The sequence below is a fragment of the Sceloporus occidentalis genome, unplaced genomic scaffold (genome assembly GCF_023333645.1).
Source record: "Sceloporus occidentalis isolate IW3139 unplaced genomic scaffold, rSceOcc1.0.p SCAF_4, whole genome shotgun sequence".
Taxonomy (NCBI): domain Eukaryota; kingdom Metazoa; phylum Chordata; class Lepidosauria; order Squamata; family Phrynosomatidae; genus Sceloporus; species Sceloporus occidentalis.
Window position 1 is genome coordinate 182,127,642 of NW_028316984.1, and position 24,565 is coordinate 182,152,206.

Consider the following 24,565-nt stretch of genomic DNA (forward strand, 5'->3'; position numbering starts at 1 on the left):
CCCATAGTCTTTGAGGGATCTGGAACAATTGCTCTAACTGAGCATTGATAATCTGGTTCTGTTTGTAGCTGTTTACTTGATCCAGGGCCTTTTCCCAAAAGCATGACCTTCAGCATTTCACAGATGAAAACGATAATGTGTGGCCCAACAACATCAGAGCATGGTCAAGTTGGAAAAGTTATTCATGGGGAAGAATACACAACCTATGAGAGATTGCAGATGTTTGTTTTCGCCTGAGCCGCTAGGAATGGCAAGACTCCCCATCCTTTCCTCTTACACCCCCAGTGACTTAACTGAGTGCAAACTAGTTTTGCACTTTGAACTCATTTTTAGCAACATGAAGGGGGAAAGTGGGAGGAGGAGAAAAAAACTAGGACCTTTTAAAAGCAGCTGAAAAAGCAGGAATGCAAAGGATATGTCACTTTTTCTGACATATTACAGACACCACTCTTGCATACCCTCCAACTATCCCCATTTGTCCAAATCAGGACAGTTAGAAGGTATATAAGAGTAGTGTCTGTAATATGTCAGGAAAGCTGACTAGGCGAGCAACTGACTATGCAAGTCCAGCAATATGCAAACACCACTGGTGGTGGTCAGGATACAAATCGTCAGAAGATAGGAATGGCCAAGGAAACCTAAACGCATGATGAGGTAGCATCAGCTATCAGAGGAGATTGGCTTGCCAGTTGCCAACCATGTCTGTCCTTGCTTTAACTGATCCAATCTTCAGAGGCAATACCAATGAGCAAAAAAAGGGGACAAGGTCTTTTCAGATGTGACACCTTTTTTGCTTCCTGGGAAGATTTTTTTTTTTTTTGAGAGCATGGAGGGTTTATTTTGAGCGCCACCATGGTGTAGGGGTTTGAGCACTGGACTAGGACTTTGAAGACCAGGGTCCAAATCCCTGCTTTGCCATGGAAACTCACTATGTGACCTTGGGCAAGTCACACTCTCTCAGCCTTTGAGAACAAATCTTGTAAGCCCCCTCTGAATAAATCTTACCAAGAAATCCCAGTGATAGGTTTGCCATAGGATTGCCAAAAATTAGAAATGACTTGAAAGACACACAACAACAAAAGGGTTGCTTCTTCTTGGATTTCAAAAACTGTATCAATCTTTCAGTTCATCTATTTTTTATGCTGTTTTTAATTTACAAAATTTTAGTGTAGACTCTTTGTAGATCTGGTATAGCAGATTGCATATGGATTCATATACGCTTAAGTATATGCATTTCACTGCCTTTAAAGAAAACAGTCCAATCGTTGCATAACCCTCATATATATATAAGAACATCGGCAGTTTTAAGAACAGATTTGCTTACAAGACAATTTAAACAGTTGAGAAGCAGTTGCCTATTTTGCAGATGAATTGCTTATATTCAAAAATGTATAATGCTGGATTATTTTAAATGGCTCTTTCCAATGTTCTGCCTACTGTCTTGCCAGCCAATCAGACTTTCAAATAAGAGATCAGAACATATCCTGAAGACACCAGATCCTGTCTGATCTTCAAAGCTAAGCAAGTTCAGCCCTGGTTATTACTTGTATGGGAGACCACCAATGAATAATGAATACCAGGAGCTCAGAGAAAGGTAAGGTAAACCATCCCTTGGTATCCCTTGCCCAGGAAAACCTTATGAAATTCATGGGTTACCATATGTTGGCAGGCAACTTATTTAGGCCTAACTTTCACATACAAGTGAAAATTAATATCTGAGTTACTACAGACCAGGCATTCAATAGAAAACTCCAAAATCAGCCAGTAGATAAAATACATAAAATGGAGACAAGTGCAACTGAGAAATACTCTTATTTTACAGATGAGGAAGATTGAAGTTAAATGATTAAAGAGACAAGTGACTACCAAAAACTGTTTCAAAACTTTTGAATCAGAAATCCTCACAAATCTAAGTTGGAGAGATCTACCGGTAATTCCTGGTTTTCTCTCTGCCAACTGCAGATGTAGATAAATGCTAGATGGACTATTGCTCTGGCTCCATAAATACACAGGTTCCTATGTTTATTATAGAATTAATTTACTAGAAAAGGCTAAAATACATACTCAGTTGGCCATAAAATAAATCCAGTTCCTAAAGCAGAGGTGAGAGCTGATTTTTGACCAATAACATGGTACAATATTCCACTTTATTTTTATTAATCACAGTTCACACCAAGCCATGCAGAGATCTGCAACATGATGGCTCCAGTTCATACGGAGAACTACTCCTATATGTTATTTTTGGAGAGATGTAGCAATAGAGAGATTATTTCCAGCAATGTTACCAGATGTAATCTGCTCCAGTTCAAACTCTCACCATAGGTTTACCGGAGAAAGTGATGGATTGGGGCATGTAAAACTGTGGGCAACAGAAGTTGATTCCCTTAGCGTACATGCAAACTCTTAGAAACTTCTGAAAATTTCGCTTACCTCTTCAGCACTTTCTCAGAGACCGAGTCCATACAAAAGACCCTTGGTAGCTTGATTATGCTGTATATCCATAAAGGAGCTAAAATCCCATCACACCTCAGATGTTGATGTATATTGAAATTGCCATCTGTAAGCATTTTGAGGAGCCAGCATGGCATAGAGGTTTGAGCGAAGGACTAGGACCCTGGACATTAGGGTTCAATTCCCTGCTTATCCATGGAAACCCACTGAGTAACCTTGGGTGAGCTGCACCCTCTGAGCCCCAGAAAACCCCATGATAGGGTCACCTTAGAGTTGCCATAAGTTGGAAACAACTTGAACACACACCACCACCACCACCCAACAACAACATTCATTCTGAGAGACAGTGTAGTGTGGTTGTATTGGACTAGGACGTCAGGAGATCAGAGCAGAAACCCACTGCTAGTACCTTGGGCAAGTCACAGACTCTCAGCTCTGTTACAGGAAAGCAATAGCAAACTTTCTCTGCATAAATCTTGCCAAGAAAACTCTTCGATAGGGTCACTATTAGTCAGAGTCAACATGAAGGCACATAACAAACACCACCACCGCCACCATTCTTAATCTTGTCTGAAACAGGTCTGTTTGTTTAATTACAGTACTTTGGACAGTAGGATTATGGGAAAGAAGGTCAATTCCCCTTTCTCCCTGGCCTTTTAGATATAGTAACTCTGGTTCTCCTGTTGCTGCCTGTTCAGCCACTATCCTCCTGACAGCAGAGCTGCATTCCTGCACTCATTTAATAGCTATTTATCATTCCGTAATCTGCCCATTTTCAAGAAGGAATAAAGTTAAGTGTTCCAGAAATTGGAAAAAATTGAAACTTGACCTTTATTAAGTGGGTTAATTGTCACCATCACAGCATGTATGAAATTAATGACCAAAAAGTAGAATTTCTGAGTTTCAGAAGACTAGGTTAATGTCCAAAAAAAAGTATAAACTCTGACCTTTTTGACATATGCCAAAAGAAACAGCCACCTTAATAAATTACTACCTGTGTGCAATTATACTAAACCATCCCCAGCATCCAATCACTTAAATTAATTGCTGTAAGATACCCAGGCTCTACTTTAGACATTAGAGTTATTCTCAAGACTCCTTAGCAGCCTGCAAGCTAGGTTTCAGAAAGCGGATTCATTTTTCAACTCCTTTGCTCAATACAGAAATCTATTTCACCAAAATTATTAGGGATGGGATTGAGAGTGCCCAAAGAAAGGACTCAAAAAGTGAAACAGTCATATAACTTTAACAATAAAAGGGTTAACACCATTTAAAAAATATAACCTAAAGGAAGAGTAATATGACTGGATTTATGTTCAGGAATGTAACTATGGATATTGATTATTTATTTACCTACTGCTTTCATTTAAAAAAAATTCTCCAAAGCATTTATTTCATTACTGACCAAGCATGTGGTTAAGAACATTTAACAATAGTTTTGTCTATATTTTGGAAATCTGCTTCAAAGATTTCCAAGACAGAAGGATTTGTAAGGCAAAGCATGAAAGATGTATGCTCACATTTATATTTCACGGCATGCTACTACGTGTTCTTTAAGAGAGCCTAATATTCGCTGTGATTATACATCAGCTACTTAGCTAAGTAACTACTTTAGTTATAGTTTTTGTGGGTTTTTCGGGCTATTTGGCTGTGTTATGGAAGAGTTTATTCTTGATGTTTCTCCAGCATCTGTGGCTGGCATTTTCAGAGAATGCTGGCATGGAAGTTAGTGGGGTATATATATAGTGTGCAGCCCTTGGTTGAGAGGAAGTGATTTACATGTTAATCTCTGTGTTAGTCTGTTGTTGAATGGCAAGGAGCGAAGACAAACAACCACCCAAAGGGAAGGTATTTTTATCATACCTCAAAGGTTCCACTGGTGAGCAAACACAACCTTCAAATGATCTACAAACTGACCAAGAAAATCCAACAAATGCTGCACTCAGTGAAGGATAGGAGAGATCCTCTCACAACCGTTGGAATTTACTGCATCCTGTGCAGCTGCGGACAAGTCTACATAGGGACCACCAGTGTTCAAATATGGATCAAGGAACATGACAGACACTGCAGACTGAGTCAGCCAGAAAAATCAGCAGTAGCAGAACACGTTACAAAACATCCTGGGCATGAAATGCTATTTGAAAACATTGAAATTCTGGATCATGCAAACAACTATCAGGTCAGAATGTACAGGGAAGCCATTGAAATCCATAAACACCAAGACAACTTCAACAGGAAAGAAGAAACCCTGAAAGTAAACAAAGTTTGGCTCCCAGTCCTGGAAAAAACAAACACCAAAATCAAGACCTAGCAAACGCAAATGAAAACCACCCAGGGTGAGGGGGGAGGCTCCCAACAGACAATGGATCAGTAATTAAATAGACATCCCGAGGCCTTGCCATTGACCAACAGTCAGATTAACATGTAAATCACTTCGTCTCAACCAAGGATCACACAGCATATATACCCCACTCGCTTCCATGCTACAATTCTGTGAAGATGCCAGCCACAAATGCTGGCAAAACATCAGGAATGAACTCTTCCAGAACATGGCCACATAGCCTGAAAAACCCACAAAAGCTGTGGATGCCGGCCGTAAAATCCTTTGACTTCATACCTTAGTTATGTAACTAAGTAGCATCTCCTGGGCTGACTGCCCCTGCATTTAGACTTACTGTGCAACAGCTGCTGTGTGTGACAGGGGTCTGTTCTCCTGTTGATCAGGACACAGCAAACATTTCCATCCCCCTACACCCAGGGATCTCTGGTGTGACAGTCAGAAGCAGGATCTGTCTTAATGATCTGCCTTACATCAGAGATCAATCTGCTGTATCCTGATCTACCGAAAAGCAGACTCCTGTCATTGGCTGCTGCCCAGTAAGTTTGGATTGGAGGTGGGGAGGACTTTCATGATCTTTATAAATACACAGGGACTGTAAATACAAACCAGTCATAAATACACAATTCTAGGTTATGCATTCATAACTGCAATCATTAATTCCAGTCTTGATTTTATTGCATTCTGCAGATTTTGCAAACTGCTTGTTGTTAACAGCTCTCACTGCACTTCCTCTCCCCTTTTCAGACTGTATGTTTTATCTTATTTTGTGTTGTATTGATTTTATGTAAAAGGCACCTTTTGTACATTTTCTCAAAAGGCAGAGTATTAATTTCATCCCAGTGGAAACGGTTAACATTTGCATAATGCTTGTGAAATATCCTGCAGGAATGTCAACAACTAACCACTGTTGCTGTTGTTAACTGCCATCAAGTCAATTTCAACTTATGGGGAACCCATGAATGAGAGACCTCCAAATCACCTTATCATCAACCACTCCGCTCAGACTGTTGTTTGTTGCAGATTCTTGCAGATTCAGGGCCACAGCTTCCTTGATTGAGTCTATCCATCTGGAATGCGGTCTTCCTCTTTTCCTACTGCCTTACCAAACATTATTGCCTTTTCTAGTGAGTTATGTCTTCTCATGATATAGCCAAAGTACAACAGTCTCAGTTAAGTCAACTGACCCATGCATACCAGTAAAAACAAAGGGCAAAATAACTTTTCCATATGTTACAGTAAAAAGACAAGAATAACTAGCCCTACATGTTGATTTTAAGAATTCTCTTGAGCTCAAGCTTGCCACAGTTACTCTCTTTTGTTTCTGAACAGGAACAAGTTGCTCTTTGGTGAAAGGCACTCTGCACTGGGTCATTGGCATTATTATTAAGTTTAGCTTCAAAGTGCAAGTTTTAAGCAATAACAAGGTTTGTACATTTATTTTCTTGAACTCTGAAGATGATAGTTCAGTAACTGTGGCGGGGTACATACCGCCGCTTTGCGGCGGTCTGCCGCCGCCGCCAGTAGGTCCGCGGGGGAGCCGGAGCCTTCAGACGGCCCGACTCCCGCGCGGACCGAAAAAGAAGCTCCAAAATGGAGCTTCTTTTACCGTCGCGTTTGCGACGTAGCGAGGCGCCAGGGGCGCGCTCGCTACGTCACAAGCGGCGCGACGCGTACGGACGCTCAGCGTCCGATACGCAAAGATGGCGGCGCCCATGTGGAAGGGGCGCCGCCATCTTGTACGTATAGAATACGTACTAGGGTTAGGGGGGTGCGGAAGCACCGCCCCTTCCTAACCCTAGTACGTATAGAAGACGTACTAAATGGCGGTATGTATCCCGCCTGTGATATGTTTGGAAGGCACACTGTGAAATCTCTTTCATTCTCTAACATTCTTTACAACAAAGTTGTCCTAGCAGATATCTGCTATCAGAAAGTTCTTCCTTGCCTTCTGAATAGCCCTCAAATCAGCTATGGAACATTTCCCAGGTTCCAGGACCATCCATGAATACCAAAATCCCATTAAATGCAATGGCATAGTAAAATGGCATCCCTTATATAAAATGGCAAAACCAAGGTTTGCTTTCAAGAATTTATATTTTAAAAAAACATTAAAAAAATATTTTCAAGCAATGGATGGTTGGCTCCATGGATAAAGAGGACCAACTGTACTAGACTTTTACCATCCTCGTTATAACTACCACCAGACTCTAAAGTCTCACATCTCCTACTTTCCTCTGCTTAGTTCATGCTGAGGAATATTCAATGACCTTTTGGTCAGCTCTTGTCTGCGTTCCTGGAAACAATACTCCTGTCAAGGCTATTTCTCCAGCAGCTATGAAGGCAGATGAAAAGCATTCAACTTCTGTGCTATCTCCTCTTCCAGAGCACTTTTAAATTCATTTTCATCCCATTGTCTTCATGGCTGATTTCCTGTTCTTGGTGCATTTAAAGAATTCTCTATTGTGGATCTTGACATTATTAGTAATAATTGATACTATTAGTGATATACTTCATCTTTATTGTTTGTTTGCACCATGAGTTTTTGCTTGATTGCCTTTAGGCCTCTTTCTCTTTAATAGCTTTCTTCATGACATTCATTGGCTATGCTGATGATCTCTGGGGCTTCTGAATTTCTCAGGTGGAATGCTTATGCATCCTGCAACATCTGCAAGATGGCTGTTTCCTCAGTGCATGGGTGAATTTCGGCTGATGCTGCCAATGATTTGCTTGAAACAGTATTTGGTGTGATTCAACCAAAAGGACATTCACCCATCACTGATTAGTCTTTTTTTTAGAAAAAGGGTGCAATCTACCCCAATATCCCCCAGTTAATTGTCTTTGTTAAAAGCAAAAAGCCCACCTTTGAACCAAGGTATCATACACTATATTTTGGGGGAAGCTCTGAGTGTTTGGCTGTGGGTCAATTTTGGAGATTCTTAGGAAAGAGTACCTATGTGCACCTTGAGTTTAGTAAAGGAACTGCTTCTGGAGGTGGATGAGAGGTGACCCTGTTGACCCTTCTAGACCTCTCCTCGGTGTACATACCAACATGAGAACTATATGAGAATCTTTTTAACAACCTTAAAGGGCTGGAGGACTACTGTACAGTAATTTACACTACTGAAATTGATTTTACTTGTACACTTCTCGGACACCCTATGATGTAGGACGGGATATTAATCATAGAATCATAGAATCGTAGAGTTGGAAAAGACCACTAGGGCCATCCAGTCCAACCCCCTGCCATGCAGGAAATCCAAATCAAAGCATCCCTGACAGATGGCCATCCAGCCTCTGTTTAAAGACCTCCAAGGAAGGAGACTCTATCACCTTCCGAGCAAGTGCATTCCACTGTCGAACAGCCCTTACTGTCAGGAAGTTCCTCCTAATGTTCAGGTGGAATCTCTTTTCCTGTAGCTTGCATCCATTGTTCCGAGTCCTGTTCTCTGGAGCAGCAGAAAACAAGCTTGCTCCCTCCTCAGTATGACATCCTTTCAAATATTTAAACAGGGCTATCATATCACCTCTTAACCTTCTTTTCTCCAGGCTAAACATCCCCAGCTCCCTAAGTCGTTCCTCATAGGGCATGGTTTCCAGACCCTTCACCATTTTTGTCGCCCTCCTTTGGACACGCTCCAGTTTCTCAATGTCCTTTTTGAATTGTGGCGCCCAGAACTGGACACAATATTCTAGGTGGGGCCTGACCAAAGCAGAATACAGTGGCACTATTACTTCTCTTGATCTAGACACTATACTTCTATTGATGCAGCCTAAAATAGCATTGGCCTTTTTAGCTGCCGCATCACACTGTTCACTCATGTTCAACATATGGTCTAAATGGACTCCTAGATCCCTTTCACACGTAGTTTCATTCAGCCAGGTGTCACCCATCCTATATCTGTGCATTTTATTTTTCCGCCCTAAGTGCCATACCTTACATTTCTCTGTGTTGAATTTCATTTTGTTAGCTTTGGCCCAGCTTTCTAGTCTATTCAGGTCATTTTGAATCTTGATCCTGTCCTCTGGGGTATTAGCTATTTCCCCTAATTTGGTGTCATCTGCAAATTTGATAAGTGTGCTCTCAATTCTGTCATCCAGGTCACTGATAAAGATGTTGAATAGCACTGGGCCCAGGACAGAGCCCTGTGGGACCCCACTGGTCACTTCTCTCCAGGATGAAAAGGAGCCATTGTTGAGCACCCTTTGGGTTCGGCCGGTCAACCAATTACAGATCCATTTAACAGTTACCTTGTCTAGCCCACATTTTACAAGCTTGTTTGCAAGAATGTCATGGGAAACCTTGTCAAAGGCCTTACTGAAATCAAGATATACTATATCCACAGCATTCCCTTCATCTACCAAGCTGGTAATTTTATCAAAGAAAGAGATTAGGTTTGTCTGGCATGACTTGTTTCTCTGAAACCCATGTTGACTTTTTGTGATTATGGCATTGCCTTCTAGATGTTCACAGACTCTCTGTTTAATGATCTGCTCCGGAATCTTTCCTAGAACTGATGTCAGACTAACTGGACAATAATTGTTGGGATCCTCTTTTTTCCCCTTTTTGAAGATGGGGACAACGTTTGCCCTTCGCCAGTTATTTTATTATTTATTTTATTAAATAAATGCCTGCATACATAAATAGTTATTTTCCTATCTGGTAGGGCAGATTTAGACATTATTTGGTCACTGTGTAAGTGGGGTAGGCAGAGACACCACCAACTTAAAGTTTGTTCCTTTTCTCTTCTGTACAGCTGATGCAGAGAGACCATCCATTATTTTGGAATGCAATGTGATCACTATGGTAATACCTAACTCTTCTTTCAAAATCTGGGGAGTGGTATGTATTCTTCAAACCATTATCCGGATGCTCTTCCAGGTTGGAAGTAGAACTGGAAGAAAACCCCAACTGGTTTCTAGTGCCACCATCCACTCCCACCCTCGAACAGACTGCAATTAAATCAAATCAAGGCAGACATGATAGCTGATGATTTGTGTGACCTTGGTAATGGATCCACCTATTCTGGACAGAGTCATCAGCATGATCAAGTATGCAGCTGATTTTCTGAATGTTTAGGTGGTGGCTGTGATCAGGAAAATCTTTAGCCATTTGATATGCCAGCTGCAATCTTTCTTTGCATGCTATTGTCCATGCTCTGGCAATTTAGCAAATGGATTACTGTAATGTGCCCCATGTGGAGCTGCATTTGAAAGCCATCAGAAACTATAGTTACAGCACTGAATTGTCTGGTCCATCTGCTGATAACAGATCTGTGCATATTAAAGTAATTTTAAAGACACACTTGCGGAGACATAGTCTTTGAGACTTGATTCAAGGGATTGTTGCTGTTCTGTGCCTACAAGTCGTTTCCGATGTATGCTGACTCTATCATGGGGTTATCTTGGTAAGATTTGTTCAGAAGTCACTTGCCTTTGCCTTCCTCTGAGGATGACAAAGTGTGACTTACCCAAGGTCACCAAGTGAGTTTCCTGTGGTCGAGCAGGGATTTGAAGCCAGGCTTCCAGTCATAGTCCAACACTCAGAGCACTATACTATACTGACTCGCAATTAATACCTTCAGTATTTATACACCTCAAATTTGAGGGAATATTTTGGAAGAACCTCCTGCTGTATGTATTTACTTGTACTACCCTAAACTGATTGCTACTGTCATCATTTTCTGTATTCAGATATTGTGGTTCTTGAGACAGGATTCAATCTGTGGTAACCTCATTTATTATGGAACAGCCTTCCCAGGATGTTTGCTAGTCACACTATTGAGTATCTGTTTAGGCAGAAGTTTTAACTCTTAGACTGTTTCTTGGAACATGTAGCAATGTGTTTTCAGTTAAGTTTCTAGTTGATTATGCTTTATTTTTGTGTAAATATGTATACAGTGAGACTTTGTTATCCACAGGGAATCTGCCCCCCCCCCAGCAGATGCTCAAGCCTGTGTTGTCTCCAGTGGCGGAGTTGGCACGAGTTGCACCGCCCTTAGGGACAACGGGACTTCAGGTGAAGTCCCATTGTTCCTAATGGCTCTACAGCCATGTGCACGTGCTACCACTGGGGACAATGGGGACTTGCCATCTGCGGATGCTCAAATCCGCAGATGGCAAGTCTGCGGATACCAAGATTCCACTGTACAAAGTACCAGCTTGCAATGCCACTGAAGAATTGTAAACAACTTATTGTTTTTTAAAAAAAATAGAGAAGCCATTGTTAATGACTACTATGTGATAAATCAGTATCTGGAAATCCTACGCAAAATGTTTTTGCCGGTGGATTCATGCTAATTTAAAAATCTGTGTGTACTTGATTACTTTCCTTCTGCTAATCCTAGGGAGGGACATGGAACTATGAAGAATACTGAAGTCCCATCCTCTACAGCAGTGGTTCTCAAAGCAATGGATTCAAACTACAGGAAAAGAGATTCCATCTCAACATTAGGAAGAACTTCCTGATGGTCAGAGCAGTTTAGCAATGGCATATGCTGCTCTGGAGTATGGTGGGGTATCCTTCTTTGGAGGTTTTTAAACAGAGGCTGGATGGTTATCTATTGGGGGTATGTTGTTATGTATTCCTTCATGTCAAGGGGTTGGATGTGATGGCCCTTGTGGTCTACTTCCAACTCTATGATCTTATAAGGATATAGTTCTCTCCCCCCCCCCCCCCCAATCAAGCAGAGGCTCCAAGCCCCGTCTTTGCCTTTCTCTTCCCCTCTTGGACAGAAATGATTTGGGAAGCAGAGAAGGAGGAAGAGGGACCAGGGTCTCCAAATCTCAGACCTGCCCGTGAGTGACTTTTTGTGCCCCCCCCCCCCCCGGTCACACCCCAAAGTTTGTGAACACTGCTCTATAGTAGAAAATTAATTCAGGATCTACTGACTTCAGAGATTTCTGCAACACACTTTCAAGATCTTATTTGATGTCAATTACTTTATAGATTCTTTAAACCCCTCTGGCTGGTAACTAGGCTGCTCCAGCTCTAGCTGCCATTACACAGTCTATGAAAAAGGGCTAATAGGAGCCCTGGTGGCACAGTGCCAGTACTTGAGTCACAATGTTGTGAGTTCAATCCCAGAGCTCCAAGGCTGACTCAGCCTTCCAGCCATTGCAGGTTGGTAAATTGGCTAACAGACTGTAAATGACTTAGAGAGTGCTGGGTTCACTGATAAGTGGTATAGAAATATAAATACTATTGCTTAAAGGAGATGTACCAGGGTTTCTGACTAAGGTTAGTCCATCTGTAGAATCATACAATCATAGAGATGGAAGAGACCACAAAGGCCATCCAGTCCAACCCCCTGCCATGGAGGAACTCTCAATCAATCCCCGACAGATGGCCATCCAGCCTCTGCTTAAAGACCTCCAAGGAGGGAGACTCCACCACTCTCCGAGGAAGTGTGTTCCACTGTCGAACAGACTGTATTAGGAAGCATCCCTCAGTTTGGGTGTATAAACTCAGAACTGCACAGCTCCCTTGCTTCTTTGGCTCCTGAACTTGGCTCTGTGCGGGAAAAGTACTTTTTAAAATCTGCTCTTTTTTTAAGCAAGTGTCCTTTTAAAAGCAAGTTTAGAGGGTGAAAAATTGGACACTTCCATAAGAAACTAAAAATACAACTGCTTAGCACTACTAACCCACCTTCCCCAAAGACACACCCACAATCTGAAATCTAAAATTAGTTTACAAGTTTAGTTTTTATGACTATGCTACATTAATGAAAAATACCAGACACAATTTAATAAAGGTTTCTTTTAATAATTTTCTTAGTCAAAAGTGTAGCTTTGAAAATCTCTAGCTATTTGTGAAAGTCTGAAAAAGCTGGGTGCAATCTCACTTTGAACAACACAGTTTAAAGCTGTAGGCTGGCTGATCTGCTCCCAACCTCTTCTTCCCCAAACAACAGTGCCATTTCAAAATAAAAAATAAAATAAAATAAAGCCTCTTTAAAAAAATGAAACATGTACCGTAGTTGTGCACTTTGATTTCAAGGAAAAGGGGGTGGGGAATAAAGTTTCTCGTTTAACTAAACCACAAAATAACCCAAATTTTCTTAGAAACCACTGCATTTGGAATATAGTTCGTATTTTTATCAACATCTGAAACCTAACGAAAATAAGGTTGCCACCTTACCTTTTTAAGGAGCAGTGTAACTGGCTTCATATTGGCTCAGTCTCTCACATTTTTAAAGTCTTTCTATCCATTCTCTATGCTGTTCTGTTTGCTAGTTATATCTAACAGTCAGTCTTGTCACCTCCTTAGGCACGATGCAAGAAACAAGCCTTGTATTTTAGCAGTCAGAGCAAGTGGAACAGAAAGACAGCAGATAAACCTGAACTCTTCCCTAGGAAGTAAAGATATTTTCATAACCAAGCGCTCCATAATACTCCAAAAGGAACTCGGTTCAATTTCCCCACCCTACTCTGTCCTCCACAAGCAAGATGGCAATCTTAATAGAAAGGGGGGTGCTAAATCTTTTAAATAACTTAAAAATAATTTTTTAATTATAAAGCAGCAAAAAACATATTTTCTTCTGCAGAAAGAAATGTTAGGAAAACACACCAATGTAAATCACTGTTTAAAGAAGTAGAATAAAAGAACACCTGCTAGTTTTCAATTTCACAATAAAGTCAAAACTATTTTATAGCTATTCTTTAACCTCATCAGTACTGTCTGAAGAAGATTCTTTGGCATCTTCAGTCTCTCTGTTGCTTTCCTCTTGGTTCAAGTTGTCATTTTTAGATTTGGTCCCATTAAGCAAAGAATTGTCACCATTCACAAATCCATTTGCTGCAACTTCTGCACCAATGGCTTCTTCAATCTTTAAGTCCTCTTGCTCCTCCACTTCTTCTTCCAAATTTCTCAAGACAATTGGGAGTCTTGAGTCTGCCACAGTGTTCTCTAGCAAGGCAATATTACTCTCCTCATATTTGGGGAGAAGAGCTCCTTCTGCCATTTGTTTGCTATAATATTCTCTATTGGCAGCTGCACTCTTCACTGCTTTCTCCAAAATTTCTTTTTCACCTAAACGCAATTTAATAGCCATTGTTGCATTACAGGTAAGGTCTTGAGTTTCCAAAAAGGCTTTGTCTTCCTAAGAAGGAAAGGGGAGAGAGAACAAAATGTATTCACCCAAATTTACATACACATGACTGACTTTTAACCAAAAAACTATACTTCTCTAAATAGTAACCATTACAATGCTATCAATATATGTGGTGCTTCACACATACAGAAAAGGGTACAACCCTGCCTTAAGGTGTTTACAGTCTAGAACCTGAAGACTGGGAAATAAAAAAGCCAATCAAAGCAAACATGAACAAATGCAGTTATGTGTAACTAGATTTGTTGCAGCTGGGAGTGGGGGTTGAGGTAAGGAATTTACTGAAGAAGTGGATTTTGAGATAGTGTCACATAGATGTTCTTAGGCATAAGAAGCAACAAGAGGAAACAGGGCAGGAATTTAACATGAATCTCTGTCAGAACTGAGAAAGTCAAGAAAGATTTAACAAAGGAGATGTTTGAAATAAAAAGAATATCTTTACAGAGCATGAAATTTTCAGGCTCATAGAAAATCTTCAGAGAACTTTCCTGAGTATATTTAAAAAGTAGTTCTAAAGCTAAAGTAAGTTTTAAGAAATTCCAAATTATACACAAAGGCAGTAAGAAACTGCTTTTCACAACTCCCAAGTTTCAAAAGTAGCTTGTAAATCATGGCCCATAACTAACTCAGGCCCATTTGTCAAACCAGAGCTTTATTAAGTACTGTAGCCAAATCCACTTTTAAGAATCTCTCAGTCACAGAACAAGAAAGAAAACAGTGCTTTCGAAGGATGAAATGCAGCACAGGTCTGTACAATTTTAAAAGGATAAAGTCTCTACAAGTCTCTAGGAGATTAGACCAGGTAAACTATGAGGTTTGTGAGTATGCTCTTTAGAAGTCTTACTGAAATAGTAGTCTTGTAGGTTTTCAACAGAAGGGATGCTCTGGCTTCAAGGAATGTCCAGAGTTTCACCTCATTGTCCCAGCTCACTGGAAATTCTGAATTGCCCAGAGTGAAGATTCTGTCAATTGCATGCTCTCCTATCAAATGTTCCTTCAGTTCATCTGCAAAGAGGAGAAATAATTAATACAGAGAACTTGCATGACATTCCTCCCCCAAGAGCTTTTTGTTAAGAGCTTACATGCCAAACCATATTGCCATACACTCTGGGTTAAATGCAACACCAGACTAGATGTTTCAATAGGATGTCCTTTCCCTCCCCTCCTCATCATGCAAAAATGGGCTCCAGAGCTGGTTTTGAGGTTGCATCATGGGATGAGGAGCTGTCATGGAAAGGGATCACCCATTCTGCTAGCAGAAATCCACCACTGGATCCTGTCCTTTGATATCTTTAGTACAACCACTTATTCTATCAACAAAAAGGAAAGCATCATGCCCTATTTATTATTGATTAGAAGGTTTCATCAAGTTCAATGAACCTTGCTATCAGCTAAGTCTGTAAAGGAATGCAACTTTAGAAGTTCTTAACTACTGGTAAAATGTGAATAGCTCATTCACTTTGCTTTACAATTTACCATCCGCCTCATCGTAGCATCCCCATTTTTTTGAGGGTGAGAAAGAGGACTGAAAAGCTATGCAGGACTTTATTATCTTCCAAACTAGGCTGTTAAACAGTATTTTACTTCAGAGCTACTCAAAGTGATGGTTCATGGACCAGTGACCAGCCTGTGGTCCACTGGCTGCCAGTTCCTGTAGAGTCCCAGGAATGAAACAAACAACTTTAGCCAAAGGACACTAATACAGTACCATTGTATGGCAACTTGGGGAAAAAACCTGCTAGTTCACCAAATCAAATCAGCACAAATTACCTGACTATCTCTTACAAGGAAAACTAGTTACTAGGCAACCAGGAAGAGAAACTTTGCAATCAGAAATACAGTCTTATGTTTTTAGTTTATCACTAATATCAAGCAAAGTTGTATGTGGTCTGTCAGCGTAGAACTTTTTTTTTTGGTCAGGGCTAATAACATTTTTAGATTTTTTCCCCTCTAGATCCATGTCTCCCAGGTTTCTCATGTGGAATACTGGCAATTATCTCCCCCCCCCCCCACAGTGTGCCAAGGCCTGGTACCATATTTGTGCTTATTGACTACAATTGTTTTCTTCTTTTTTAGAACCTCATTGTGGACCGGCTAGTGGGAGACTGCAGAATGGTACTGGTCCAGAATCACCAAGTTGCATAACACTGGTATAGACAAACCTGTTCATGATTATAGATTAATTTCATTCATGATTTTGACTGTGTGAGTCCAGATGAAGAAACAAGTAAGACATACATCTCTGTAAGATTTTATTTTATTACCTTCAGTCATACAAAACACTCTGAGGAAAGCAAGAAGCTGGGCAGAGATTGGAGGCTCTGTTGAGTGCAATGCAAAAACACTGGACCTAAGAAATATAAGGTATGAGAACTCTGTCTATGGTAGCATTATTATCTAAAATGAAAACCTTTAATTTATGATACACTGTTATTCTTGTAGCAGGGATATAAGGGTCAATCCCATTTCTGAGCATTAAACTGAAGCTGTTCCAATCTCTCCCACATAACAGTTAAGCAATTTCTCCTCTATAATAGCATGGTCAAATATTATTATTACTTTATATAATTATGTAATAAAATCAGTGCATGCCTTCAGTTGTCACCTTGTAAGACTTATACAAATCTCATTTCCAAGCTTCATACCGTGAGCAATGCTCTTATGACATGCTGACCATCAGTAATTATTGAAAAATTCATTAAAAGAAATCCTATTCAATCTTGTTAAATGGCTGCTCCTCCAACCAAAAAACAGTGACTGCACATCATACAATAGCCTAAATTAAAAGGATTATGGTTCAAAACTCACACAATGTATGTGAATTTATGGTTCAAAAATGAAGGATGCTGGGATCTCTACAGGTCACAAATCGACCACGACAGCACTTTTATAATGAGGAGAAGCAGACAGTAAAAATAGCAAACTGGCCCACTCCTGTCCGTTACAGATAATTAAGCGAGTCTAAGGATACTACTAAACATGTTTTATATGAAGTAAACAGGCTTCATAAGATCAATTTATGACAAATATATAAGAGGGGGATATGAGATTCTACCTACATTACTGAACGACTTTGCTATAATGTTCTACTGGACCTTAGAATTTGAAATATTTTAAGATAAAAATACAATCTCTTTTAGTTTGACTTACGTTGGGATGCCAGCACGAGCTAAGACCTCTGCCTTCATAGCATACAGCCTGTCACTTTTACTCACTCCAAGCTTTATTTTCACTCTGTCATGTGAATTATTATCAAAGAAAAACCCACTGTGGATCACAAATTCAGCATTTGACCGAGTGCCATAAAAAATGTAAATCTAGGAAGATGAAAAGAGAAGTGAAGGGACAGAAAAATAGCTTAAGATCAACTCTTGGAATGACAAATTGCACGTCAGGCAAACCAACCAAACCAACCCCTCCTACCATACAATAGTGTTATGGACCACAATACTTGTGAAAATACTATGTTTAAATAATGCACAAGCCCCTAAAAATTGCTCGTGCTCTTGGACCAGAGCCTCCATGCATTTCTGTCCTGGACTTGTACACACAGACCTCTATCTCGCTGTGTCTAACAATCCTGTCTTGGCTGCCTTGAGAATAGCATGCAGCTTCAGAATTCAAGTTAACTAAACTCACACACAAGTACAGCCTATTCCAGCACCTCAGTACAATAAACTGAATGGAACATTTCTACAAATGATTTGATCAAGACAGTAAATTGCCTACAGTGATCACTTCTGAGATGACAGAACAATTCCTCTAAAGTAAATGAATATTGCTATGGATATTGGGGATTGCAATATGCTAATCCTCATTCAGATTTTCCTCATGTTTATCCCTCTAAAATCAACGAAGTGGACCCACTTAGGGGAAAAATGGTGTAGAAGTCTTGAAGTCTGAGATGTTTAATATCAATAACATTTACTTTTAAGTTTATCGGGGAGGCAACAGCAATAGCAATAGCAACTACATTTATATACCACTTTATTAGTGCCCTTAAGAACTCTCTAAGGCCCATTACAAACGGGCCATATAGTGCGCGCAGAGCGCGTACTAGGGTTAGGAAGGGGCGCACCCCCCTAACACTAGTACGCACTCCGCATGCACAAAATGGCGGCGGCTGTTCCACACGGCTGCCGCCATCAATACGTCACGACCGCGCTGCCTCCAAATGAGGCGGTGTGGTTGTGACGTATTGGGGCCACGCCAGGGCGCCTATGGCGCCCTTTGTGCGACCCCGGAAGGAGCTCCGTTTCGGAGCTCCTTCTTGCTTTGTGTCGCTGGGCACAGCCTTCAGACGGCTGCGCCCAGTGACGCAAGGCGGCCCCTTTCTCCTCCTCCCCACCACCGCGGGGTGTCCTTGGGGCTTGAAGCCCCAAGGACACCCCTTTCCAGGCTGCGGGGAAGCGGCCTTTTGCCGCTTCCCCGCAGCCTGCAAAGCAGCGGATCGGGGCCTCAGAGGCTGCCGGTCTGGAGCTGAGGCCCCGATACACCGGGGAAAGGGGCGGGTGCAGGCCACCCCAAACAGGCGATCTGTAACCCGCCTAAGCAGTTAAAAAAGTGTAAGCTAATTGCCCCCAACAATCTGGGTACTTATTTTAGCGACCTTGGAAGGATGCAAGCTTGAGTCCAGCTTGAGGCCCTGAGCTGGTATTGAACTCGCAACCTTATGGGTTGTGAGTGGGTGGCTGCAGTACAGGCATTTAACCACTGCACCACCAGGGCTGATATAGATGGAGACTCCTATTTCTCAGCTTGGGTATGTATGTGTATGTATTTATGCATATGGGATGATCTATATTCAACAAAATATATTACCAAGTGTATGCAAATATTCATCCACAGCTAGATAAAGGACAAATCAAGATTAGCAGAATTTGATAGATGTGGGGAAAAGGGAGAACAGCCACAAATAAGAAAGGAAAAAGATTCTTGAATTGAAACAATTATTTGAGGGGCAGGTGTGCAAATGTTTTCAGAAAAAATGAAATCTGGTATAGTGTCCTAGAAGCTAGAAATAGAAATTTGCACCTGACTGTAAGGAGGGAAACCTGTTCTTTTTAAGAGTATTTGAGTATGTTTCCTTCTTCTAGAGTATTTAAAAGTGGCCTTGAAACTAGTAGAATCATAGAGTTGGTAGAGACCACAAGGGCCATCCACTCCAACCCCCTGCTATGCAGGAAATCTCAATCAAAGCATCCCCAACAGATGGCCATCCAGCCTCTGCTTAAAGACCTCTAAGGAAAGAGACTCCACTACACTCCGAGGGAGTGTGTTCCACTGTCGAACAGCCCTGATTCAGGGAGCTAACCAAATTGGGAAAGGAATGAAGTATGGATTCACAGGAGGTCATTATCAAGCCTCCCAAACCTCCACACTCACTGGAAGAAGAATGTCTGCATACTTTTTCCTTATTAGCAAGCCATACGCTAGTTATCAGGCTCTGTTTTTGATACACCAGTTGCTAATGGGAATTTCTTTGGATTCTTAAGGAAGGTGGATAGGTTTCTTTTCATTTTTCCTTCAATTAGATGTCAAGTTAAATGTTGCTTTTTTGGGGAACAGAAATGATTTGCCTGTAACACCAAACCATGATTTAAAACAGGGGCGGACAAAATGTAGCTGAAGGGCCTGCATTGTGCTTCTTGGATCACACTTCTGTGAGCTCTGAAGCCCCTCATCAATCCCTCAAAGTCACCCAGCAACCCATTAAAAAATGAACCCAATTTTGGAACAAGTTTTGTCTGCAAATAGTGTAGAAAGCTCCTCCAAAGGGAAGAAAACATGGCCAAATATCCACCTCATTTTGAAATCACACCTGAACTGTGTATATCCCACACAACCACGTGCTTTACTCTGTCACTTCTCTCAAAATGGCAAGAGGAAATGATGCTACATTGCTTCCTGCTGCCATTTTGCTCTCAGAGGACTAGAGAGGAAAATGTGTAAGGCCAGTGCTTTCCTTGGGTTCATTCAAACAATATTTTAGAATTATTAAATAGTAAATGGCCCACTTTAAACTTGTCTGAAGTGCCTGCTTCAAGCTCTTGAGATAAATGAAGCAATCTTTTATATTATATAGCCAACATGGCCAGAAGGAATGGTCAAGTAATACTGGACAACACTTGACTCAGAGATATTAGAACCGAATGCTGAAGAGAGATACTGATGGCTATTAAAAGAAGCTATATGTGCCTTGGAGAATGGATTCTGACAGCTGAATTGGTTAGTGGCATCATCTTTTATATTCTGGACAGGAAAGTGGTAAAAGTCAGGATGCAGCTGAATGAGAACTAAGTAATGTCAAATAGCAAGAAGCTGAACAAACAATGGTTGTCCAACTCATGACATTCAGGTCATGTCTTTTAAGTAATCTCAAGTTTGATATATGTACCTTTCTACCAATCTGATATCATTCATAGCATTAAGTGGTTGAATTACTCATGGCAAAAGTGTAGGGGTGCTTTAGATAGAGACAGACTATTATTCTTCCTTTGCAGTGAAAAATGTAGTTTTTATTGCTATCCCCTTTATAAAACGTATTTGTAAGGATAGCCTCACAGGAACATGTGCAAAATTCAAATTATTTATATTAAGCAGCAAATCAATTGTATTAACTGTATCTAATGCAGCTATAGGCAAGGAACATCAACATATACAACATGAAGCATTATGTCACACAGAGATTCTCAAGATTACCTGTTCACCAGCCTTAAAATCTTGAAGAGCTACACACTCACAACGGTCATCTTCTAAGTTGTAGCCTGTAGTAATCTAGTCAGAAGGTGGCGGGGACGGGGGACAAAACAAAACACATACAGTTCTTAACACTTTGGGATTCATTCATTATCTTAAACATTAAAAAAATTGCAAATATGACTAAAGATCCACGGACATGCCATCCTCCAGGAAGGCAAGTATCGTCAAGTCCCTCTCTGTTTGTAGCAGCCTCCCAATAAATCTGGATTTGTTTCCCAATGTATTCTCAAATGCAGAGGGCAGCTGTTTATTTAGAAGAGTACTTTGCAAGCTATCCGATGTAGGGGACTGGCAATTTTATTTTCAATATGCCAGGGAGAAGTACCATATTTATGCCCACTGGCTACATTTGCTTCTTTCCTGGAAACTCCCCAGTGGTCACCAATGGCTCAGGAAACCACACTGGTCTACAGACCAACACTGCAAGTAGCACAGATTTAGAAGGTACTTTGTAACATTCTATATTCTCCTCTTCCCTTTGTAACATATGTACTCTCTTCTAGATAGCCAGTATGGTATAATAGTTTGACTGTTGGACTAGGACTCTGGAAAGTCAGGTTTCAAATTCCTGCTTCAGCATGTAAACCTTGGGTTGCCTTGGGCATGTCATACTCTCTGAGTCTCACAGGAAGGCAAATCCCCTCTGATCAAATGTTGGCAAGAAATCCCCATGCTAGATTCACCTTAGGGTTGCCATAAGTCAGAAATGACTTGAAGGCGCACAGTAACAACAACAACAACTCTCCTCTTGCTTTTTCTGCTCAGCCACTTTTCACCAATAGGTGCATTAGTCCCAAGTAAGACCTCCTACCCCACAAACTGTGGGAAGGACAGGTTGCTTACCTGTAACGGTATTTCTTCGAGTGGTCATCTGCGAATACATACAAATGGGTTGTACTGCGCCTGCGCAGTGCCTTCGGAAACTTCTGGAATCACTAGGCAAAGTACACTTTGCAACATGTTGAAACTTTTTGGCGGTAACCCCGCCCATCCCCTATAAAGCCTCCGTTCCCGCTCTTTTCCCCAGTTCCGCAATTTTCCGCCGTGTAGGCGATACAAAAAGAGCCAATCAGAGCAGGACACTGAGGGGAGGATGGGCGGGATTTGTATGTATTCGCAGATGACCACTCGAAGAAATACCGTTACAGGTAAGCAACCTGTCCTTCTTCTTCGTGGTCTCTGCGAATCATACAAATGGGTTGAGACTGGCAAGCTAAGGTCAGTGGAGGCGGGAGTGTCATGGAACCTCAGTGAGCCAATAAGTAATGGTCAATAAAGATAACTGAAACAAGTATAAGAATCGATGGTTTGTTTATATACTTGTAAAGAAATCCCACCTCGTAAAAGCAGGCCCAAAGAGGACCCTGAACCCCAGCATTGAGTCCTTCGAGGACGGCCATAATGATGCTGTCGGTATGGAACACAGTCAGCAGTCAAACACAATCAATGTAGTCCTGATACCAACACAGCCCTCCCGAAAGCTGCGTCCTTTTTGGCCCTAGTGTCCAACCTGTAGTGTTTAATAAAGGTTAGGGGTTGAGACCAAACGGCAGCCTTGCAAATCTCGTCCAAAGGGATACCAGACAAGAAAGCAGAAGAGGCCGCTAACGCCCTTGTGGCATGGGAGCGGATCCTGGTTGGCAAGGGCTTGTCCAAAAGCTCATAAGATAGGGCAATAGCGCTCGAAACCCACTTAGAGAGCCTCTGGGCCAACACGGGCAGTCCTCTTTTCGGTCCCGAGTAACACTGGAACAGTCTCTCAGAGCGGCTCGAGTTTTTAGTTCTGTCCAGGTAAAAGGCTAAAGCCCTACGCACGTCCAGGGAGTGGAGGGCCCGCTCGGTATCGGTAGTCGGGCTGGGTGCCAGGGTTGGTAAAACAATGTCCTGGCACATATGGAAAGTGGAAACAACCTTGGGTAAGAAGGAAATATCTGTCCTGAGGACTACCTTGTCCAAGTGGAACCTAAGAAAGGGTTGGTCCCGACGCAAGGCACAAAGCTCGCCCGCCCGGCGGGCAGAAGTGATAGCCACCAAAAACACTGTTTTCCAGGTTAAAAGTCTAATGTCAGTGGTGGCTAAAGGCTCGAATGGTTTAGATTGTAAGGCCCCCAACACCGTCTCGAGACTCCAGGCCGGAGTCGGAACCGACACCTGGGGGTATAAGTTATTGCAGCCCCTCAGGAATCCCTTGACAAGGGGGTCTTTAAAGAAGGAGGGCTTCCCATCAAACTGGAAGGACGAGCAAATAGCAGACAGGTAGCACTTAACAGATGTGATACAGAGGCCCGCATCAATTAGGGACATCAGGAACTCCAGGACCACTGGTGTATTCACCTGGGCCAGGGAGAGGCGTCTGTCAGACAGGAACCGAAGAAACCTGTTCCACTTAAGTCTGTAGGATTTTTGGGTGGCCGGTTTCCGGGCGGCCAAGATGACATTCCGTACCGAGGCCGGTAGCCGGGCTAGGGATGGATTCTCCACGCCACCAGGGGAAGGGTCTCGATGTCCGGGTGTCGAACGCGACCTCCTTGAACCGTGAGGAGATCCGGTCTGGGCTCGAGCCGGAGAAAGTTGGCTCGAGAGAGGTGAAGAAGGCAAGGAAACCAGGGCTGTCCCGGCCACCAAGGCGTGATCAGGATCGCGTCGGCTGAATCCGAAACTATCTTCGAGACTGTCCTGGTGATCAGTGGGAAGGGGGGAAAGGCGTAGAGTGCTATCCCCGACCATCGGAACCCGAACGCATCCCCGAGGGAGTCGTCGTCTGGCGTCCGGGAGCAGAACTGGGGACAATGGGAGTTGTACACGGTCGCAAACAGGTCTATTTGTGGGGTTCCCCATCGGGCAAAGAGGTCGTGTACAGTCTCCGGGTGGAGCCTCCACTCGTGGCACGACGAGGGGGACCTGCTTAACAGATCCGCCTGAGTGTTCTGGGTGCCTGGCAAGTGTACCGCTTGGAGCAAAATGTTTCGGGCTATGCACCAGTCCCAGAGCCAGAGCGTGATGTCTAGGAGGGTGCGTGACCTGGTGCCTCCTTGTTTGTTCAGGTAGTACATCACCGTGGTGTTGTCTGTTCTGAGCTGAATAACTTTCCCCGACAGTGAGGACTCGAAAGCTCTTAAGGCCTTTTCCACCGCCAACAGCTCTAATGCGTTGATGTGGAGTGTCTTCTCGTCCCGGGACCAGATGCCTTTGGCCCATAGGTCTAAGGCGTGGGCACCCCAACCGTCTTCCGATGCGTCTGTGGTCAACACCAACTCTGGTTGGGGCGGCGAAAAGGGCATGCCGGCGCAGACGTTCCGGCAATCGAGCCACCAACGGAGGGAGCGAATGACTGGTCTTGGCACGGTAAGTCTGCGGGAAGGGGGGTCTCTTTCCAGATCGAAGACCGACAGGAACCATGACTGCAGTGGTCGAGCCCGAAGCCTTGACCACGGAGTGACGAATGTTGTCGACGCCATGTGACCCAATGCCACCTGAATGTCCCTTGCCATAACCCGCCTTCGGGTGGTGCACCTGTTGACGGCCCGGGCCAAAGCCTGGAAACGGTCCGGAGGCAGATAAGCCATGCAACTGTTTGAGTCGAGGAGGGACCCGATGAACTTTATCTGCCTGGTGGGAAGCAACTGGGATTTCTCGATATTGACCACTAGGCCCAGGTCCCGTAAGAGCTGGAGTGTCTCTGAGGTGTGTCGTCGTAGCTCCTGGCGTGAAGGGGACACGAGAAGCCAATCGTCGAGGTATGGGAAGACCCTCATGCCGCGGCGATGTAGGTGAGCAACCACGGGCGCCATGCACTTGGTGAAGATGCGAGGAGCGGTAGATAGGCCGAAGGGGAGGACGTTGTACCTGTAGACGTCCGTCCCGACTGCGAACGCCAGGAACCTGCGGTGGGACTCCCGGATGC

The 24,565-nt window shown here is 42.7% G+C and overlaps 1 protein-coding gene across 4 annotated transcripts in view; it reads right to left on the minus strand.

The window, feature by feature from the left end:
* Nucleotides 1-12,533: 12,533 nt before the first annotated feature.
* SETD3 (SET domain containing 3, actin N3(tau)-histidine methyltransferase) overlaps nt 12,534-24,565 on the minus strand; it is a 67,433-nt gene continuing 55,401 nt past the window's right edge. For all 4 annotated transcript variants that reach the window (XM_089522504.1, XM_089522502.1, XM_089522505.1 and 1 more), the window contains exons 9-13: nt 20,602-20,676; nt 17,050-17,216; nt 16,164-16,249; nt 14,744-14,904; nt 12,534-13,890 (exon numbers count right to left, since the gene is read on the minus strand). In XM_089522504.1, coding sequence (XP_089378630.1) covers nt 13,444-13,890; nt 14,744-14,904; nt 16,164-16,249; nt 17,050-17,216; nt 20,602-20,676 — 936 coding nt within the window. In that variant the 3' untranslated portion in view covers nt 12,534-13,443. The remainder of the gene's footprint in view (nt 13,891-14,743; nt 14,905-16,163; nt 16,250-17,049; nt 17,217-20,601; nt 20,677-24,565) is intronic.